General features: G+C 36.8%; 1 protein-coding gene across 1 annotated transcript in view; it reads left to right on the forward strand.

Annotated features, from left to right (window-relative positions):
* Window positions 1-17072, forward strand: part of SEMA3A (semaphorin 3A) — a 160354-nt gene extending 143282 nt beyond the window's left edge. The window contains exons 14-17 of the mRNA XM_033514484.1: window positions 4641-4798; window positions 8483-8550; window positions 14257-14399; window positions 15847-17072. Of these exons, the coding sequence (XP_033370375.1) occupies window positions 4641-4798; window positions 8483-8550; window positions 14257-14399; window positions 15847-16302 (825 nt within the window). The 3' untranslated portion in view covers window positions 16303-17072. The remainder of the gene's footprint in view (window positions 1-4640; window positions 4799-8482; window positions 8551-14256; window positions 14400-15846) is intronic.
* The last annotated feature ends 5644 nt before the right edge of the window (window positions 17073-22716 follow it).

The raw sequence follows: 22716 nt of genomic DNA on the forward strand, positions 1-22716 counted from the left end.
CACTGTCATTTCCTGTCTCAGGAGTCTGAGACATAAAATTTAACTTTTTTTTTTTTTTTTTTTTATACATATGCTGATCTGGAGGCTAATTTGGTAAATATAAGGAATTTGTTTTCATTAATGTCATTGTCAAGAAAGAGGAGATTTGGTATTACTTTCAGGACTAGATGCACTAAAAATTATGCACATTATAAGTAAAATTTAGCTAATTCTTCTACCTCGCTCTATAAATTATTAAACAGAAGTTGAATTCATTCTGTAATGGACAGAGCCCAATATTGTATTTGAAAAGCTGCATATTTAACTCTGAATTCACTGTCTCTAGGAAAGTTGTCTGAAAGCAATCATGTATTTGACAGAAAATGTTTGGGGGGGACACGGTTCTCACAGTTTACCACCTAAACCAGCAAAAATGGCAGGACAAAGAAAAAGGTACTATTGAATACTGGGATATTTAAAAACAGACCTGTCAAGTTGTATATATGTTCACATCATACCAAAATGCTCTGCTTTGGATTATTTTTATAAGTACATTCCCTCAAAGCAGCCAATCACATTTGAAAATTGACCATGCATTTCCATATAGCTTTTTCTCTGAAGCATCTTTAGTTATTCAGGAGAGATTACAATTTTCCCTGAGTTTTCTGAAAACAAATTTACACTGCTAAAATTGTCTAAAGCTAAAAAAGAGCATAAACCACAAGTTATTCAGGCAGAGTAAAACTCATGAAAAATCAACCAGCCTCAGGCTAAAAATGACAGAATCATGATACACTATGACAAGCTTTTGGCAGTATGTATGAAATAAGTATATGGCAACATGTTTCCATTTTACATTTATGATTTTAAAATACTGTAGTTCTATAACTCAAACACTTTACTCATTGTGTTCTGATAAGCAGGGTGGTTTTCGTATAAACAGCACGATAATTCTATGCGTTGTGGAAAGCCAGAGTATGAAATGTAAATAGTAAAACCAGCATGTTCTATTGAATGCCTTAAAAATAATCACTTCATTTTGTTTTTTCACTAACAAATCTTTCATCCAATTATAAAAACATGGTACAGGGAGTTTCTCCTTATTTCTAAACCTTTTACTACTCTGGTTGTTCAAAGCTACCTCTTTTGCCATCATGCCAACATGTTATGTTACAAATTACTCTTCCTAAAGACCAAAATCTACAAATTATTCAGGAGTGGAACTTAGCTTAAGTTTTAAATTATATTAAAGTCTAAAGCTCCTGTCTCTCTCTCTCTGAGTATGCATTTGGCCCTTGAGCAAAATTTGAGTAAGGATATTTAGATTTTATGTGCAAGACTAAGCCTTAATATGTTCTTTCTCCACTCTGCTGTCTTTAACTCACAGGAATTATGTCTATATTTTCTCACTGAAGCTACAACATTCCTCCTGATTGTGTTCAGAGCCCTAGGCTTGTGTAACCTTATCACTTAAACAGTTTATGCTTCGTTAGCAATAGACACAAACCTTCAGAGAATCCTTGAGCCACTGCAACACCCTTCAGCTACCTCAGCTCACAGTTCTGTGGGAGACACGGTACCACTTGGCTTTGAGGTGAAGGTGCCACGTGAAGCTCCATAATTTTTTCCTTACAAACATGGAAGCAGGCCAAAAAGTCAGGCCTGGGTTTCAATCAAAGGTGGTTTTTTGCAGAGCAACCTCTCACCTCTTTCTCTGGGTCAGCTTTGTGATGCTCCTTCAAAAAGCAGTTAGATTTCTGGTGGCATGGGAAAAGGACAAGGAGATCCTTAGCTGAACGGGCCAAGGCCTTGTCTGGTGAATTGCTACAAAGAGCCTTATTTCTCTTGGATAAGGTTTTCAAGCAAATGCAAGGAAGACACCTTCAGAAATATCTTAGTGACTACTTTTATAGAATATTTCACCAAGTACTGAGTTTTATTCAGAGATTTCTGTCCATAGTGGGCATATAGAAAGGACCAGCTCAAAATGAATGTATCATTGAAAGAGCATGCTGTACCATTCTGCATTACTTCTCAAGACATTAAATTAATCAAATGGTGCTTGAATCTCATGCTCCCTGAAGTTCCTTTAAAAATTCCACTTAAATTCTTCTCATAAGCATTATATTATTCCCATTCTGTTATCCCTTTGTCTGACTTTGTCTAGGTAAAGACTGCTGGTTTGGGTAGCACTGTGAGGCCAATGGAAACTACTGGATTGCTTAAAATATTAAGAATATCAGTCTCCTCAGATTTTCTTGAGTCCTAATACTGCAAGAATTTTTAGAGGCCAACTTTTTTTTTTTTTTTCTTTTTTGACTCTCTCATTTGATCTAAAAATCTCATTCATTAAATTAACAATGTCTTGGAAGAGATGGCTGAAAAGGCAGTTTGATTGTGTATGGCAAAGTAAGGTCAGACCATTGATGCAAAGGATTCTATTTCTATTTTCTGAATTTCATACTGCCTGGACTTTTTTATATTGTTAGTGTCCAGAATAATGATCACCAGCTGGAGTCTAAAACCATGATTAGAAGAGCAGCAAACAAGGCAGCAGCCTTAAAGCTGTGCAGCACCTGAAACATATGCTACAGTTCACTGACTGAACTATGAACTTACCTACAAGGAATATAGTTTTTAAGTAACCCTATTTTGGTATATTTTTTTTTCTTATGTTTCTAGTCATTTTTTAATTCTAAAGACATTTATTAGAAATCAGGGAGGGGATTATTGCAAAATGAAATTGGTTACAGAGGTACATAGGAAACCATTACACCATTCTTTATTTTCCCATGAGTATCCTCTGGGTTGATTTTTATATTAGTTGCACCACACGTTCCTACATGCTTACACAGATATTAATGCCCCAATTACACAGGACTCAGATCAATACCATCTGGACATTTAAGATACTTAACTGAAGCTCTAATTTGACCTATGCTGCCTTCATAATCAGTAAAGAGAAGAGGCTTCCCTTGAGAAGCAGTTAGGTCACCTAAGATTTGAATTGCTGCTCTTTTTACTGCAGGATGGACCCCTAAGGTGGGTGCTTGATTAAGTCACTTCAGCTAGAGAGAAGCAGCTCATCATGTCTGTGGCCTGTCACCTCTTCTCACGGCTACAACACTGACTAGGACGTGTGTGTACACTTCAGGCTTTGTGTAAAGCCCTGAGTGGTCAGAGATTTTTGCCTGGAGAATGTGGGTTTACAACCCAGCTATGAAACCATAATAGATGGAAGCAGCTGCTTAGAAAGGATTTAGTTTTCAATTTGCCAGTGAATTTTCCTTTGGGGCTTTCCTTGTCATATTTTCCTTGAGAAAATACCGGTGTTTATATAAATGCACGGGATGTTTCTGTTACAATTAATATGTCTGTATAAACTGCCAAGCTGCTGTCTCTGAAAGAAGTTAGCACAACCTCTTATGAGTGTTTTTGGTGTTGCTATCTCCTGTTATCTGGTGCTCATTATGTCTAGTATGTAGGTGACCACAGCAATCTTCCCTCCCTGAATTCTGAGAAAATGGTGCCTCTGGGACATTGCAACACAGGAGATGAAGAATTTTAATAACATTTCTTGAAATCCTATTTTTTCATATCACCTTTATGTTTTCAAAGAAAGAAAAATTAATGCGAATTTATATTTCCTTCATGGGACTTCCTGGAGTAGGACCTTGAAGAAATGTATTCATTGATCCACTGTGGGTGCTGAGTGACAAGGTTTGATAGCAAAACATCAGTGTTGCCAAACCAGAAGGATTATGCCCTTGAATTTTTGTGTATCTATTTAGTGTTCCCCTAATTTTGCGCCCCACTAATACTTGTTTTCTTTGTGAATTATTCCTAATCTCAAATATCTCTCTTTGGACTTTCACATGGGATCAGAAGTTCAGTTTTCTCATATCCCTATGGGGGCCAGCTTCCCTAGTGGACCACATGAATTTGATATCAGAGAGGAAATTGAGAGAGACAAGATATTCTGTTGTGATGCCATGCAAGGCTGTTTTTCATTTTGTATGCATGGTTTTTTATTTACTTCTGCATTTGAACTGCATCTTCTACTCAACATTTGTTTTTATCCAAAATAAAACAAAATCTCTCCCCTCCTTAAATATATGTTCCAGTTAAATCATGTGGCTTACAGAAAAGAGTACAATACATTCCAATACATTGGAATTACCAGACATGCAAAGAAGTGCAGGCATAGCAGCACTTCCAAACTGAAATACTGTAGCATCACTCTGAAACAATTTACTTCTGGTTTCCCCTCACATACATAAATTCAACATTTATGTTGAAGTTTTTCTTTTTGTTCAAATTCAAAAGCATGTTCTCTGCTGTGTTCTGTCACTAACTGTAGTGTTTTCCCAGTGTGAGAATCTGAATACAAAAGGAAAAATTTCAGAGTTCTTTAATTTTCTTACTGTTTAGGGAACCCACCAAGAGTTTAGTGAAAAAAATAAAAGTTTTTTGTGTTTGATTTTTTTTTGCCCTGGGGACAATTCTGTTCTCATTCCTTTAGCATACATCAGGGTCATGATCCTTTATTGTATTTGAAGTGATCCTAACAGATGATTATATAACATTTTTATGCTTTCTTAGAAAAAGAAAATTGTAATTTGCAATATTTTTTGAACTTTTTTTTTTTACTTTTACAACAGCAACAGCTCTACATTGGCTCAGCCACTGGAGTTTCACAGCTTCCTTTACACCGCTGTGATGTGTATGGAAAAGCTTGTGCTGAGTGTTGCCTTGCAAGGGACCCTTACTGTGCCTGGGATGGCTCCTCCTGCTCACGTTACTTCCCCACTGCTAAGAGGTAGGGACAGTTCTGGGTGTCTGCATGGTTTGCTGTTTGTTTTAACTCATGGTCTCAATATGACCAGAGGGCTTTGGCGATTTTTCAGGGGATGGTTAAGTGGAGCCCTTTCTCTTCCAAGGAAAACATCATTGTGGGAGCTATATGCAATATGAAGTCTTGGTTGATTTAAAGTGACCACTGCTACTTCTTGGGCTGGCTCAAAAAGCTCCTGTAAGAAAACATTCAGACAAGAGTTGTGTCTGAAATTAACTCCTAACTTTATATTCATTGGTAAACAGCAAAAAGAAAAATATTCATTTTCTCTAACATGAGGCAGGGGCTCAAAATAAAAAAAAAATAAATCACTGCTTGCCCAAGTAAATCATCCTGCATCTTCATGAATTCTGATTCAAGAGAAATATTTCTATAATATTTGGACATTGATAGAAAATTATCTTTTTTAGTGATACATAACATTATTGTTATTATTTAATAGTACAGTTTTTATGTTCTGTTATGTGTCTATGTGCTGCCAGATCAGAACAACCAGTTTTACAGTCCCTCTGCACTGATGCTAGAGGCTTTGCAATGCAGATGTTGTTGTAAAGCTGACTCCACAAGTCAAAAATATCAATTTTGTTAAAAATGTACAAGTCTAGTTGCCTGATCTGATGGTTTAGAGTACTAATTTCTTTTCCTCCCTTTATCTTTGGAACTCTTTTTCTAAAAGTACACAAGCTAGTTACTAAAGAGATCCTGGCTATTGAAGTAGAAATTAGGAATAACTGGATAGGTAAACATTTGGAAATAGATGCAGACATTGGTGTAGTTTGAGATTCCCTTGATAAATTGAGTAAAATGATAAAAAAGTGCTCACATTAAATTGAATATGCCAGACATCCTCTTCTGGAAGGGGAGGTAAAGGAGAGGGAACGATGAGGTTTTCAAGGAGAGTCTAAAAGATTGATTTGTTCTGAAAAGTTTTTAGTATTAGAAATCAATGTGGTTGAGTACTGCCTCTGAGTTCAAGGAGACAGTAAGATCAGGAGTCACTGAATCACTGCTTTCTGCTACTTCCCTGCTACTCTTCATCTCTGAAATTCATCTTTTCTCAGCATTCCTAGCACAGGTTCCTATTCCCAGCCAATCCCAAGATCCATAGAGCACATCATCCTGTCATTCCTCTGCTTACACTGGTGTAAGAAACAGGGCTCTTTGTCTTTTCCTTATCTCTCCAATTTACTGCTGCAGATGGAGCTCACTTGACATCAGGGGTAAAGTGATGGGACCTCTTCTTACAGGGATTACACGGTGGGGGTTACTGGGTTGCACAGCTACAGGAAATCTTGGGGTAGAGAATTCACTTGTCTGGAGGCCTCTGTGAAAGAAAAAGTGCTGGGAAGCTGGGATCCGAAAGATGCATAAGGAAAGCTCCTGTCTCTGCCACTTCCCCCAGTTTTCCCTGGGCAGCAGCAGCAGAGTAGAGATCTGTGTTACTGGGAGAGAGGATCCTCTGATCACCTGGTCCCTGCTGTACATTGCCTCAAGCCAGCTCAGAATGCATCGATGACAAAATCAGCAATGCTGGAAACAGCTTAAATGTGAATATTTTCCTAATAATAAACCATTGTAATTTTAGGTTCCAGAAATATTGGGAAAATAGATTCCTGAGGCAATTGTACAGATGCTTTACTAATAGTTGAGTTTAGGGTTTGGGGTTTTGTTTTGGTTTTTTTTTACTTTTTTTTTTTAATGAGATTTCATAAGCCATGATTTTATTTGCTTTACCTTCTTTGTGTATTTTACAAGTCAAAATGACAGTTCAGAGCTCCTGTAGTGTGACCACTTCACTTTACCCCACGCAGATGTGTTCTGGTTCATATTTCATAAATCATTTTGTTGATACAGTGGTGATATGTGCGACATTTTCCTGAGATTCCAACTAAACATTTCATTCAGATTCCATTGACAGTAATATGAGTCTTTCCACAGACTTCTTTTTTACAAATTGTATCCTAAAAATATGCTGTTTCAAAATTTAGGAAAGGGTAGCAAAATTTTATGGTTCTTTGTATCTTGGGTTTGATTTTATCATTAGTAATGAGTAATGTGAAGATCTTGGAAACTATGATTCGTACTTTTTTTAATCATATATCATTCTTAGAAGACTCCTTCTTACTAAAGTATGCTAAGATGTAGTTTTAAAAAAGCTTTTATTTAGAAAAATGTATAAAAATGCTCATTTAACTTCTTTTCTTTTTTTTTTTAAGAAAGCAAGCTTTTGCTTTACTTCTCGTAGTTAGTTTCAGGTTTGATGTTTCAGTAGCTTTCAGTGGAAAGGAGTATGGTTAAAGTTTCAGGCCAGAGGACTCAGCTGAGCAGTTGTGTCTCTGTGAGAACTCCTGGTATGTGCTGATGCTGGCTGTTAGTGGAAGCCTGCAAATAGGGCTGGTGGAGAGAAGAGAGATGGTCTGTGCTGCAGAACAATGGCTTTTAAAAATGTGGGCTGTTGTCACAAGGGAGTGACCAACAGGGCATTTTACAAGGCTACTTGACTTTTGCATATCCGTTGCTGGATACCATAATCTGAAATCGCAGCATTGTTCAGCAGCCTAATCCTCTTTGTTCTCCTCTAATTTTGCAAGCCCTCAGGCTTTCTCTGATTCCTAAAGTTAAGTACTTACACTTGAAACACATCTTTGTTTGCCTCCTTCTTTTTTTCTTTCTTTTTCATATGAAACGCTTTTCTTTGGCTCAGCTGAATTTTGTGTCGCAGCTATTTAAACAAAACTAGGAGCAGACAAAGAGAACAACACATGCAAAACAAAACTCTATTAAAAAGCTGTCTTCAATGAAATACAATTTTTTTCAGCACAGATCAATATGTTTTTCAAAAGAGCCAGTAGAATCCAAACTGGGAGAAGAATATACTGTGTTAAAAACTTGAATAGGAAGATGCAATCAAACATATAATTCAGACCAAAGCTACAAAAGATAGACATTTCAAAATCTTCCTTTTCCAGTTTTTATTTTGTTTTTTCTAAAGACAAAACCATTTCCAACAGTTTTGTAAAAGGTTTTATCAGAAATGTTTTGGTGAAACCCAAGGTGGCTTAAATTATATATGCTTTTTAATTTTGATTTTGTAGAAAGTTCAGCATTTCAACATTCTTTCAAAGCCACCCTTAATCTGAAGGGTTCACCTGAATCTTAACATTTCATCTAAAAGATGATGCAGTATTCAAAATATTCTGCACTTGCACAAATGTGTACTTTTGATGCATGCAATAAAATTAAATTAAAATACATACTCTACGGTATGTATTTTAATCCTTCAGCAGTCCGTGTATCTATGAATCAAGTAATGAATACTATGACCAGTATTGCCCACACAGTTAAAATAAACTTCATTTTTTATTTTATTTGGCATTTATTTAATACTAATAATTAGCATTAAACGCTCTTTATTTATTTAGTATCTCAGTACAGAGTTATGTATTTGCCAGTTTCTGAAGACTTCATCTGTAAGAGTAAAGCTTGATTCTACAAAATGGTAATGCACAGAATATAGTAATAACAATATGATTTCCTTCCCAGTGTTATTTAAGTGCACTTGTGACCTCTGTAATTATATAAATGTTCCATTTGTTGCTGTTGAGGGCTGAGAAGGGAACTAACAGATATCAAACGTGATCTTTGCAGGCGCACCAGACGACAAGACATCCGAAATGGGGACCCACTCACCCACTGCTCAGACCTGCAGCATCACAGTGAGTTATGGGCACGACTGAAGTGCAGCTAATTGGAATGTAATTTACAGACTGTGCACAAGTAGGAAACATGTGAATGATCTGTTGGTGAAATTGTCTCGAACATCTGCAAAAGACGACTATAATACATCATTATCCCAATTTAGATAGCTTACAATGGCCTGGATCAGACACTGAACTCTATTTGGGTTTGTGTTTTTTGGATATTTTTTTTTTCCCTCAGCTAAACGGTTTAAGCATTCTAATTTTCCTACTTCTCATCCCTGATAATATCATACCATCACATTAGGCATATTATATCAGAAAATAATTCTATTTCCTTCATGACATCAAGAAATATGTCCATGATGCTGTACATAGTTTGCATAAGATGATAACCAAGTCAAATTACAAACCAAATGAGTCTGTAACTATCTTGGCAGAATATGGAGTGACCTTTGTTGTAGGTCTCACACTTAAAGCTCTGAAGATCGGGATGTTCTTACAGCAGGCACGTACCCATGTGCTTTCAGCATGGGTTTTCTTAGACATATTTTGGTTTGCTTTTTTGTCAGCTGTTTCATTTTCACAGTGTATTGATCAGCCTCCTTTCTTGACTTGTTTGACTGACAAACTTCTCACAGTTACTAATTTGTTGAAAAAGTTTTCAAAAGACCTTCACTTAGAAAATTAAAAATGTCCATTTTGGTGTAAGTGAAATTGCATTAGGCAATGCTTCCCTCTGCTGGAAAAATTTGATTCCTCATGGTTGTGGCACATTTACGGAAACTTTTCGCACAGAATATTCTGAGTTTGAAAGGACCCATCAAGTCCAGCTCTTAACTGAATGACCCATACAGGGATTCTCAACCCCTCAATCCTGGTGTTTTTAGCACCATGTTCCAACCAACTGACCTAATCTCAGGGTTAAACCACTGAAAAATAAGGAGGTACCTGAAAATGGCGATGCCTCAAAACCCTCTTATCCTTCCAGTCCATGTAATAGAAAAAATATAAATAGTTCTAAATTTTACTTTTGTGTTAGTTATAACTATAATTCACTACCATTATGTTTCACTAATAGTTTATCTTCATTTCAATCATTTGAAACTCACAACTGACATTACTATAGCTTTTCTTTTTACTGCTGATTGTCAGACTCAGGCCAAGTTACCCAGAGGGAAAAAGGAGTTTTAAAAGTTCTTGAATAGACTGTGGTCAGTATGTAGTTGTCACGTTTTGAGAATTCATGACTGTACAACTAGTTTAGATTTGAACTTAGTGAATTGTGACTAGTAGAAAACTCACAAATTTCCCACTGCATGATATCAAGTATTACTTAGACAGTGAAGATAAGACCATCCTTATATTGAAAATGAGATCTTCAGTTCCACAATAGGAAAGTTTTACCAGGCACTAAACATTGTTTTTCATACCAGCAGAAGAATTTCTTAGCTTTACATTTTTAGTCCCTGAACATTTTACTCCTGAGCAAAACTATGAACTGGTCTACCACAGGTCTGTTCATTTTAATGTTCTATTACTGTTGCTAGGTGTGCCTTACTCAACTCTAGGTCTGTTCTTTATTTTCATAGATGAAAAAAGCATTTCAAAGCACTTTGGGTTTTTGTCTTCCCATATTTGATAAGCATATTTGTCTGAAAGAGATACTTTCTGTCCAAAGGGAAGAGAATAATCCAGTTTCACAGTAATCCAGAAATGCAGTTTTTTCATTAATACAGTCATGAGAACTCAAGGTCTGGACAAAATTATTTTATGTCAGAACTGATCAAAAGGAGTTTTAATACAGCTTTGCCAATATGAGCAGGGCAAGTACGAAACAAGATAAGACAGCATTAGAAGGATCACTAATTTACAAAAAATAATGAGGGAATGCAGTTCTGGATCCTAGACTTCAAGGATGCACTGTCATAATGAATAGTTTAGATTGGTCTTAAAAGAAATTTTCTCTCAATCACTTGAGTTGTAAATCTATTACATTTTCTTATATTTATTTGTCATTTACACATGATCATGCATAGTACAATGACTGTATGGCCTGTAAATTGCCTATGTCAGCTTAAGCTGAGTTCTTTCCTTGTTTGTGTCTAGTAGTTTGGGTTTGTCTATAGCCAAAAAAAGCCTCAAAAATAATTTACTCCTTGTCTACAGATTCATTTGCAGGGAGTGCCAATTGATTCTCCATGTGAACCAAGAAAACAATGAAAAAAGAATACTGTCATAATGTATAACTTTTAAAGACATTGCAGAAACCACCTTTGCAATCAGTCTGAAACAATAATATTTTTAATAAGGTTTATGTAGCATTTTCAGTTGCTCTTTGGTGCAAATGTATAAAAAATACAAAATGACTGCACAGCAACATTAGAGGGAGCTGAGGATCCTTCACTGTACAGTTGTTTGCCTAGACATTAATGTTTAAATCTAAAAGCATGGTCACCTTTTTGGCAGCTAAAGGAGAATTTTTGTTTAAGTGTAACATACTAAAGCTATCAAGAAAAAATCAATCTTGGGGTTTTTTGAAGAAGAACTTGTTACAGAAGAGGTAGAGGTACTTCTTTTTTTTGCATGATTTATCCCAGAGGAAGTTCAAAGAATCACTCTGAATTAAACTCTATTGTGAGATTCATTCATCTGCAAAGCAATCTTGGTATAAGTACTTAGCCTTTCATAGTTCTTCAGTTATGTCAGAAATTATGTACTTAAAGGATATTTATCAGGGTAGTAAACTGATACTGCTGTTGGGTTCATTTTGGGAATTACTGCTTTCAGACCGGATTTCGGGCTGAATTTCATTACCAACTTCATGACTCCTATAATTTTCTAATTCCTCCAGCTGCTTTTCTGAACAACTCAGACTTTCATTCTTCAATCCAGTCTCTTCAGCTTCTCAGTCCCAATGCTGCACCCTGATCCTGCGATTATTCCATCACTGCTTACTTTCTTGCACTGCATGTGCTCAATATTACATAAACTTTATAGACATTTCTGGACCTACCTTCTGCTCCTTCAAATCATGGAAATGGAAACTGAAGGATCTCTAAAAGGCTTCCTCTCTCATTGTGTGTCTGTCACCCATATTGTGTTTTCTGCAGCTGTGAAGAAATGTAAAGAGGACTTCACCCACTTTCTATGGTGTTCTCTAACAGACTAAAATGTCAGAGACCAGATCCAAGAAAATATAAGTTTGAAATGGTGTCAGAGTGCAGAATTTCTGAAAAAACAAATGACTAGCTTCTTAGATGCTAAGAACACTCTAGGTACCTAAGTTTTCCTGCAGAAACTTCTCTATATACTTAAAAATATGCTGCTACTCATGGACCATAGGGCTTTTACCAAAGAAATACCTAGTTTTGTCCTTTATATTGATATTTATGATTTAGAAAACTGCCTCCCCTGGATCTAATGAGAACAGTATAACATATGCTCTGCCCCTGTATGAATCACTTGAACTAAACTATGTTCAGAAAAGTATAATGAAATGGAGCTGCAAGCCCCCTAATGAGTAATCTGCTGTTTAAATCATCTCTTTAGGATGCTGGAGATGAGGACCTGAAGTTCACTTAGGCTTAGAAATTTGACTTGATATTCCTACTTCCAATACAAAATACCCGAACTATCAGATTGCTGTTTTTGAAGATGGGCCATTCTGCAATTGCAATTCAGGGAGTCTGGGAGGGGAATTGAGACAGAGTATGCTTCCTAGGGTGAAATCCCTGTGTTTCCATCCTTCACTATGGGAGTCTGTAAATCAGTATTTCACAGAAACACATCACTGGAGCAATAACATATGTGTCCCAGGCTATAAAAGGGGATATTTTCTACTAGGTGTTTTGTGCAGAAAGCCTGTATGTGCTGTCTGTTGTGGATACCAGTTCAGATATCAAACAGCTTTTTTCTGTGTGAGGATATCTGACTACCTGCTCAGACATGTGAATTTTGTTCCTTAATTAGAGAATCTAACTGAAAGAGAAGAGTTCAGAACATCAGTCACTCATTCACAGTGTTAAATCTGGACCCATCAGTTATCATTTCCAATCTTTATCTTATCATTTCTAACTTTATTCAGTTAATCTCTTCACATACTTCCAGTTTCTCTGTTTCAATGACACAAATTCACCTGTGCTCCATCTCAGACCTCACCACCTTGGCTATATTCTATTCCAGCTGTTTTACCCTTCTCTTGCTCCTTTGCTTTCTAATTCATTTCTCCACTGATCCCTATCTTCCTGACCCATAGTTGCACTGACATTCTTCATGGGAATGTGATTTATGAGATGTCATAAAAGTTGTTTAACTCTGTTTTTAGTAGAACACCCCACTCACTTGGTTAAAAAGTCCACAATCCAGCAGAGGAAGCCAAGCAAACCCATTTCCTATTTGTTTCGTGTTAATAGGCCATTTGATGATTTCTGAGAACTGGGCAAGCACCAGTCCTTATTCTGCTTCACATCCTTTCTGCCATCCTTTCTCAGGGGTGCCAATCATTATTGAAAGTTATGTGTGATTCTGTACCAGGGTAAGCTAGGAGCTCAATTTTACTTTTACCTTTGTCACAGTCATCTAGCAAACAGCCAGTGTTTGCTAAACAACATGGCCAGTAAGAGAAAGGCACAGTTGGGAGCAAAGAAAACTGGACAAAGGATTTATCTGACGGGGTTTTAAATAGACATAATTTTCCTGTTAAAGCATATCAAAACTAGTTCCTTAAAGATTTCCAGTGCTAAAAATCAAACGTGAAAAATGGAAAGAAAGACAAAGAATGGCAAGGAGTCAGGAAACCCCATGAGATCAACACAGTGTTAAACAGCCTACCCACCCCTTCCTCCTCATCTACTCTTCAGGATTATTGTTCTGTTGCCACTTAAGTCCACACCAGCATTTTAAAGAGCTAAGGTGGAGAGTTGAAACACGATGCCTTAAAGCCTCTGCGGTATTGGAGAAGAATCAAATACCATGTTAGTCCTCTAGCAATGTGATATTTCTAGCAAGTTGATGAATATCTTGAAACATTGTTGTTATAAAAGGAAGTAATTTATTTAACTTTCTTTTTCCCCTCCCATAATGGCTGGTTTATTAACCTCATTACATTTCCATAAATTATATCAGTATGAGAGGAAATGATTAATTGAAGATTGTTTCCTCAAAAACATTATTCCTGGTCATTAACAGCTTCAGCAAACTGCAGTGCCATATAATCTAAACACATTATGCTACTTTTAAATAGCCTCATGTTTTATTATTTTGCTCTAAAGTATTACAACCATAGAGTCCAGGAGGCATTGTTACAAACATTCTGCAACTGCACCCTGAGTTTTCTCATTTCACATACAGTTTGCTATTACAAATTCTTGTCGTGTCCTAGATGTTTTCCCTGATGAATAATAATGAGGCTTACACAAAATTTCACAATTAAATTCATTAATTTTACATATTGAGATGCTAACAGCTGTTAGGATTTAAAATACAATTAAAAAAAAACAACAAACAGTTAAGCAAAAAACCTACCATGGTTTATAAAGATAGAGGTGTTGATGGAGATTTTTCAAATGGTATAATGGTATGGGGGAAACTTTTTTAAAGTTTTGATCTTTAAACATTTTAAAGAAGTCCAAATTCTAAACAAAAAAAAAAAAAAAAAACTTAGCAATTAAGGGTTGGTTTCCTGGTAATTTTTTTTTCCTTTTTTTCTTTCATGCTTTACAGATAACCCAAGTGGTCAGGTCCTGGAGGAAAAGATTATCTATGGAGTAGAGAATAGCAGCACTTTCCTTGAGTGCAGTCCAAAATCTCAGCGTGCTGTAGTCTACTGGCAATTCCAGAAGCAAAATGATGATCGCAAAGAAGAGGTACAGCAGAAAAAAAAAAAAAGAGATGCAACCACTTTCCTCTCTAAAGATAGGCTTCATTCTGAGTCTTTCCCAGAATAATTTTAGTCGAGCAGCACTTCTCTGGAATACATGATTTCCATTGTTCTTCAGCATATTCTCAGTCTTATTACCATAAAATCCTGTAAGCTCCCTAATAGGTTTTACAGATTGTTACAGCAGCAAGCATTCACATCCTCTCCTTGCTGAGACTCCCTGCAAAACACACTGGCTTGCATCAGAGATCCCAGAAACAGAAAAAACTAGCATTCTGTCACCTGAGACATCATACAAAGATTCTACAAACTTAAATATCACTAAGGCCCTAAAATTGCCTTTGAGAAAAAGCTTAACTGCTTTCCCCTAATCATTATTTGACTGAAGCGCAGTCTGGCATGTGCTGCATGCCCTGAGACTTTACTGCAGGTAAGAGTCAGAATGAAGAACTGAGAACTGTAGTGGGCACAAGAGTATGAAAACTTTTATTTTCATCAGAAGCAGTATTCATAGAGGCAGAAACGCTGGCATTACACTAAGCTGATACTTTATTTTTCTCCTCTTGTCACCAACATTCCAATCTACTCCGGTAGGTAGGGAGGTCAAGCTAAGGAATAAAAACTTTTTTTGTTGCATTGAAATATTTGTAAGTATACATAAATATATTTAAAGTATGTTCAGAATAGTTAAATTAGCTGCTTTAAATATTTTTGTTTTATTTGCATAAGTAGTAAATTATTAAGAATTTATTCTCGGTGAGAGAACAGGAAAGAGGTTTGTGCCCTTTCTGTCCGTAGCAACGTGCTTTCAGAGAATGGTTACATTCTGGATATTAATTAATTCAGAAAAAAACAGTATTTTGAACAGCTGCTTTTGGATATTATAATTTCAATTCAATTATAAATATTATATAATTGAAATTTGATCCTTAGTTGCTTGTTTGTAAATTTTTAACTTAGGCAGAATCCACTTCTGTGCATGAGGGTTTTTGTAGTAAGGAACAATAGGAAAACAAAGAACCTCTCCTGCAGATGGATCTAGATTTACCTAAAAGATAATGGGGAATGAGACCTCAGTAATACAGCCAAATGAATCCATGTTGCTCTGCTGATTACAGGCTCAGATCTTCTGTAATCTTTCCAGCAACTCCATCTGACATAGTTGAAACAGATCGTTGTTCAGCAGCAGTAGTTACTAAGGAGTAAATTCCTAATTCCCCAAACTCTTGCATTATATCAGTTTTTCCAAAATATTTGAGCCTTTCATGATAACAGATGACTGGCAAAGGGTTTTCCATTTTTTTGGGTTTGAGAATTCTTGGCCAAGTCTTACCAGTTAAAAGAAGCAATAATAAAGAAGGGGCATGGTTCGAGGACAGTGTGGCACATATACGAAAAATAACTATTGAAATTACCACTTTTTCCCAATACAGATAAAAGTGAATGATCACATGATCCGGACAGAACAGGGCCTATTGCTACGAAGTCTTCACCGGAGAGACTCTGGTGTTTATTTTTGCCATGCTGTGGAGCACGGCTTCATGCAAACCTTGCTGAAGGTGACCCTTGAAGTGATCGATAACGACCACCTGGAAGAGCTGCTCCATAAAGAAGAAGATGGTGATGGCTCCAAGATGAAGGATGCGACCAACAGCATGACCCCCAGCCAAAAGATCTGGTACAGAGACTTCATGCAGCTGATCAACCACCCCAATCTCAACACAATGGATGAGTTCTGTGAGCAGGTTTGGAAAAGAGACCGCAAACAGCGCCGGCAAAGGCCTGCCAATGCGCAGGTGAACACAAATAAGTGGAAGCACCTACAAGAGAATAAAAAAGGTAGAAACAGGAGGACCCATGAATTTGAGAGGGCACCACGTAGTGTCTGAGCTACATTACCTCTAGGAACCTCATCCAAGTAGAAACTTGTATAGACAGATAACTGGAAAAAAATGCAATATTCATGAACTTTTTCATGGCATTATGTGGATGTTTACAAGAGTGGAAAGTTCAAACAGTTTCCACTAGATTTAAATAAAATCCATTTCTAAGTTTCCTGGCAAGTCCTTCCTCTCTGCTCTGATTCTAAGACCAGAAAGACCAGAGTTTCAAGGATAATAACTCGCCTGGACCTAGCTTACTGCTCAAAAACTTCTACAAGCATTCAGCAGGCAAGTTTTGCTTTCTCTTTTGATGGAGATACAAAGAAAATGCTGTATTTCATGCTGTCATCTTACAGAAGAGAAAAACAAGCCCCACCTTTCATCATCAGCACTACCATTTCTAGACTCATGTAAAACTGCATGAACTCATTAAGCTGATGAACGTCTAAACACGTGATTGGACACAAGGATTTTGTTCTTGTTTTGTCTACCAGTTCTCCTGTTTATATGTACTAGAAGAGGAAAATCAATATTGAATGAGATTGATTGTGGAAATCTGAACAACATAAGCCATCCATCATCTGGAAGAAAAAAAATGTGGAGTACACTGGCCTACTACTGATGACTTCTTTCAGCTTTGATCTAAAGATGTATTTTATTAAAAGTATAATTTAAATGTACCATGAAAAAATATGCAGCAAACATTAACTCCTTTCTAAAATAGATTAGACTTTTTGTCTTAGAAATGTTGTACTTTCTAATTATTGGTTTAGAGGAAAAAAGATAACTTCCAATTATGACTGCTTTACTCTCTTGTTTGGGAAAACTTCCAGGGGAGCTGGTCACACTGCAGTTAGCCTCTCCCCTGTCAGTAATCTATATGACACATAACTTCAAAGCAATTTTAAAACTAAGCTATTTTAACATGAAAGTCACTGTATAGCATGGAAGTATTCTGCATTCTGTTTCTCTAAGTATGGTATTTGAAATTATTCAACTTGTATAATACCTTGCTATAGTTTGAACCAATGAAGAGGAGAGCATTGATTTTCAGTTGTATATTTTTTTTTTAATTAAAAAAAAACAAATAGCATTAAAATACCCTCTGCTAATTACACTCTTGCTTTCTTGGTTCGTATTTGTGAATGCTAATATTTAAATACTGATGCTCATAGACTGTCATATATCCATGAGCAAAGCTCACATTCAGTTTAAGGAGTTGTGTTCCCAGCTCTGTGGTAGGGATTTTCCCACACTACTGACTCTCAGTGCTCTGTTCTTTCTGTGGGCCAGATTACCAAAATGCAAAGAAACAGCATTAGGCCACTTAAATAACAACCCCAAAGCCAGCTCCCTGTTTTAAGATCTGAGGGACAGTTTTATCTGAGGGCGAAGTCTGCTGAAGTAGTGATTTGGTGAAGTTCAGCTTAAGATTAGTTTATACTAACAGAAAATTTGGTCCTGCACTTCTGTCTTATTCTATATACAGGAGAGCAACAGGGTAAAACAGACAATGCATCGTGAGTGTCAGTTTAGGGTTACAAGTAGTGGATTTATTCACCTCAGCACAGATGTGCCTTTGGTCCCCAGTTCTATGGTGTCCAGTTCTTTTGAGATCATCTTTCTCCGGCCTCCCATATTTTACCTTGGTAGAGTCTGTAAATGACATGATTTCACGTAATGTCATTGTGGGGAAAATTACTAGAACAAAATCCTTAGTTTGCTAAAGGAGCTTTTATATAAAATTGTGTCTGCACTGATGACTGATCTGTTTTGTTGTTATTCACTCTGTGGTATTTAATTTATCAATTTATTGCTACACTATCAATAAGCCTTATCAGATACAATAAAACACAACTGCTGCGACAGCATCTCTCACAATGTGCCCCAGTCTCCTTGCCACTCAGTAATTCATGTATCCTTCTGCTTAGTGAAGCCTTGGCTTCTTGCCTCCATAGAAATTGGATTTGCACGAACAGCCGAGTTACTCCAGTCTCCTTTGAATTCTTTGGAGGGGATGAACTTGCAGGATTTTTTTGTCATTTAATTCTTTAGGAAAAAAAAACAAAAACAAAACAAAACATTGAATAGGCTAGGACAAGGCTGTAGGGCCATGATTTAAGAAAGCACTTGGGAATTTATTTTTAAAGCAGCTTTAAGTCTCTCTTGTGTTTAACCTGACTTTTGTGAACTTCAGTGTGCTGGTAAATTCCCATTATTTCATGATGTGCTGAATGTGGATGAATTAAAACATATGTTCAATTATGTGATTTTCTGTAAAGAAGTATTAATTTTTCAGCTCAGCTTATGTTTAATTTCTGAGCACTGTTGTCAAGTGAATTATTTAATTTTAATCACAGAACATTCTTTAGCCTTTTGTGAAGGGCAGTTGTTTACCATCTAGTTACTACAATACTCTTTTTTTACAAAGGAAAACAGTTTTAAAATGAACCTCAGAGAATTCAGCGGGAATAATACAGATTGATTTGAATAGATTCCAAATCACTTTTCCTTTTTTACAGATTCATGGAATTGCTATGTAACTTTTTTTCTCTTCCATGTTCATAGCAACTGGTTCTATAGCAACTGGCTACAAAAAAAATGAACCAGAACCATCCTTTTTCACAACTCCTGAAGAGGAAACAAATAAAGTCAGAATTCTAAGGTATGTTTTTCTATACTGAGAAAGTTAACCTGTGGGAACAAAATTACAGAAGTTGCAACATTTTTACCATGACTAGGCAGTCTCATTGAACAATTGATATGATTCTATCTTATGAACTTCAACCCAGTCCTCACTGACATGAGTAGTCTTGTTTAAGTTTTTGTATTTGTTTATGTAAAGAAGAGGGCAAAAAATCAAGCCAACAGTGGAAATTTTTTGATTTTTAGGTTCATGTTATGGTCAAGTTAAAGCAACATTCAATACTGATGTGAAATGAACTTTTTTTCAAAAAGCATAGGCCTTAATGAATTAATGTATAGAAAGATGCCCTGCAGCTTCAGGAAGATTCATAACCCCATTTATATCATTAAAGCGACATAAAGTTTGAAAATAAAGTTTAAAATGGTATTTCTGTAAATTGTCAATAAAACCTTCTAAACCTCTAGTTACAGACTTTAGAAAAAGTAAGTTAAAAGTTGTGTTTAAGCTGGAGAGAAATAAAGGATTTCATTTATAACCAGAAAGATATATTTTCAATTGTTTTAAGATATTCATCTGCAACAAACAAAAATATATTGGATCTTACTCTTACTCATTTACTCTTTGCACTTGCACAGATCACTGAAATGGGAATTTGTTCAATGGCTCCTAAAAACTGTATGGTTACATTAAACTATAACATCAAACTGAGAAAATGTGCATCTTTGCAAAACAAAGTTAAATCTTCATGACCCAATAAAGTCACTATGTAAAAAAATTAAATTAAATGCATGTGAATGCGCATTTACTGTTCCTTTTTATGTATTATTTAGTGAATATCAATGATATGTGTTTAATAGTTCAGTTTTTGCTACCTACACATTAGTCAAAAGAGATGTAAATATTTTTGACTAGATAAGGAGGTACAGTGTAAAGTACTGTTATCTAGAGGTACTCCATTTTGGTGTGTTCAGCAAAATACTAAAATGCAAGATTTTGCCACAAAGGTTATAAGGTGGTTTATTTTCTATATCAGTGTCCGAGTTATGCGCTTATTCTTTAAACGCATTCCTCACTGCGTAGTAAATAATTCCACTTCTGTATTTATCACTTCAATTCAGATGGGAACTAAAAAACTGGAGAGAAAGTGTAATGAAACTGCTGCTGTAAATTATTTCTTTTAGCATGTATTCAGTTGTTAAATAAACATTTCTTCCAAATATTTGAAGTTCAGTGTCTTGACTGTTTACACAGAAATGTGCCCTGTAACCTTCATGAGCATATGGAGTGCATTGTTGCCAGTATAATGCTATCAATGTGTATGAGCTCTGTTTATAAGGCCAGAAGGATTGCTATTTGTATTAATGGCTTTTTTTGTTTCTTTTTTGAAGACTACAAACTAATAAGCCTGAAATGAAAGGCATGAACTTATCTTCAGCCTATCTTTTGGCACAGCTGCTGAGCTTGTGCAGATAAAGGCACACATATACACACCCCCACTCTCCACTCTGCCCAAGAACCAAACTGTAAATCAGCCTGGAAGCCACATAAATATGAGCAAGTTGCTGTACTTGATGAAATTTCACTCTGTGCAATGCTAATGGCTCAGGACAGCTATGCTGCTTCCCTTTGGAAACTGGCTTGCACAGAGCGCAAGTGGAATAAATCAGGTTCTGTCTGTTACCAACATACCCTTGTATCCTTAGGTAAACTTAGCAGCTGTTTGGAAGTGCTTAGGGGCTCCATCTAAAAGTAATATACTGTGGCACTAAGCATTGTACAAACAGCTAATAAGACAAGTGGCTGTTCTGGAAAGCATGAAGTTTAAATACACCAGGCAAGAAGGAAGGAGGGAGGAAAGTATTGTTATTTCCATTTGGCACATACAGGATTGAAGAATCAACCAGTAGTACTGAGCCCTCACTAATCCATTCAGCTTCACCCGTGCTCCTTCCTGTAGAGCAAGGATTGAGGAGTCTGGTTGAAAAGGATGCTGTAAGGATATTTTAATGGTTATACTACTGTTTTCTGAAAATGGAAATAAGCCCCTAGCAACAGCCAAGAAACTCAGTGGGTTTCAAAAGATGCTGCAAATACTAAATGGACAAAACTAATATGGCAAGCCATGAATCTTCTAATTGAAAAAGTGGTAATTTTGTATTTCTGTGACCAGCACATGGCTTATAAATACAGAGGAATACCCTTGTTTCTGGATGCAGCCACACTGTCCTTTGCTAGAATTCTCTGCAGAGCACAGCTAAAATGGATGTCCTCTGTTATTGCTCTGTCCATTGCCAGGAGCATACAATGCCTAGGGACCACCTTCAATGACAAGGAGTGGGAAGAAATAAGAAACATTTCAGATTTTATGCTTATATGTTCTTATATACAAATGCACAGATAGGTAGATATACATTTAAACAGCCAGGTTTCACTGAGATTAAATCCTCCTTTCTCTGAAAGATTTGATGCCCTAGATGTAATTCCAGTACATCTCTGAATACGTTTGGCAACTTCAGCTATAAATTGTTATAAATGTTTCCTCTGTGAAGACTGAAACACACTATTTTGTTTCCCTACAGGTCACATTCACTGAGCTCCCCATCAAACATCCATTTAATGGCAGGCAAAGTTATGATGTTTTTTTCCAAAGCATAAAACAAAGGGACTATTATCCCTAGAATGCTCAGTAACAGGATACAAGATGAACACAGTATTAGTGACTCAGCCAGCTTCTTTGCTCCCCATAAATACTTGCATGAAAGGTTGGAGTAGCTTCATAGGAAAACTAGGAACTGTGGAGAAAAACCTTATTTGGGACCTTTTTATCCCGGAATTTATAAAAGGTTGACATTTGGGAGAACCTGAGAATGAACTGAGCTAAATCCCAAAGCTCTAGTGAAGCAGTATCCAAACTGAAAAGGTTTCTCATCGGTTAAGAAAGCAAACTCCCATTTCTCTCTTAGCAATTTTTCACCCTTTAGAAAATGGGATTCTGTTTGCCTCAATATTAACCCAGAGTCGTTACATGGTTTCTACAGTCCTTGTTGAAGATTACTTCTTTCTTTGACATACCTGGGGAAACCCATTTTTGATGACCAGCCCTCCTTGAGTAGCTCCAGTCAAATTATTGTGCCAGGTACTCTTGTGACATCTCTTAATACTAGGCCTAAAAACGTCCCATTCTCATGCACAGGGATAAAATCAGGCCTTAGTGGGCAGCAAAAAACAGGCCTTCATTGAGCTATGGGGTACCATGCAAGAAGATTCCTGTCAGGAAGTTTTAAGGGATGGAGTTTCTGGTATGGGAGCAGTAAGGGGTCTCTGAGGACCTGCCAGGACCTGACCCCCACATCCAGGACAGGGCAAGGGGACAGGTGGGACAGCTCTAGCCCCTGGCTTCAGGCACATCTCCTGAGCATCAACCCCCAGGTGGATCTGGCTTGACACAGCCCATGGGCAGTGTCAAGTGTGGGATTTGAGATGGAATCCTGCAGCCTCTCTGGGGCAGGCACTGAGTGCCAGGGGCTGCAGTTGGGTCTGGGGCAGGGTGGGATGAGCCCTGGAGTGGGCTGGGTCATTGGGGCTCCTGAGTTCAGTCAGGTGAACCTCGTTCTTGTAGCCAAGGAGGTTCAAACACCCTTCCTGAATTGCTTTTAATCACCCAAGGTTACTTATCTTCCACATTCAGAGTCAGTTCTCTGCCTTCTGAAAGCCTAGGATAAGCCAACAGTATTGGAACAGCACAATTTGCTTCCAATTTGTTTGGCTGTTTA

The sequence above is a fragment of the Parus major genome, chromosome 1A (genome assembly GCF_001522545.3).
Source record: "Parus major isolate Abel chromosome 1A, Parus_major1.1, whole genome shotgun sequence".
In the NCBI taxonomy this organism is placed as follows: Eukaryota; Metazoa; Chordata; class Aves; order Passeriformes; family Paridae; genus Parus; species Parus major.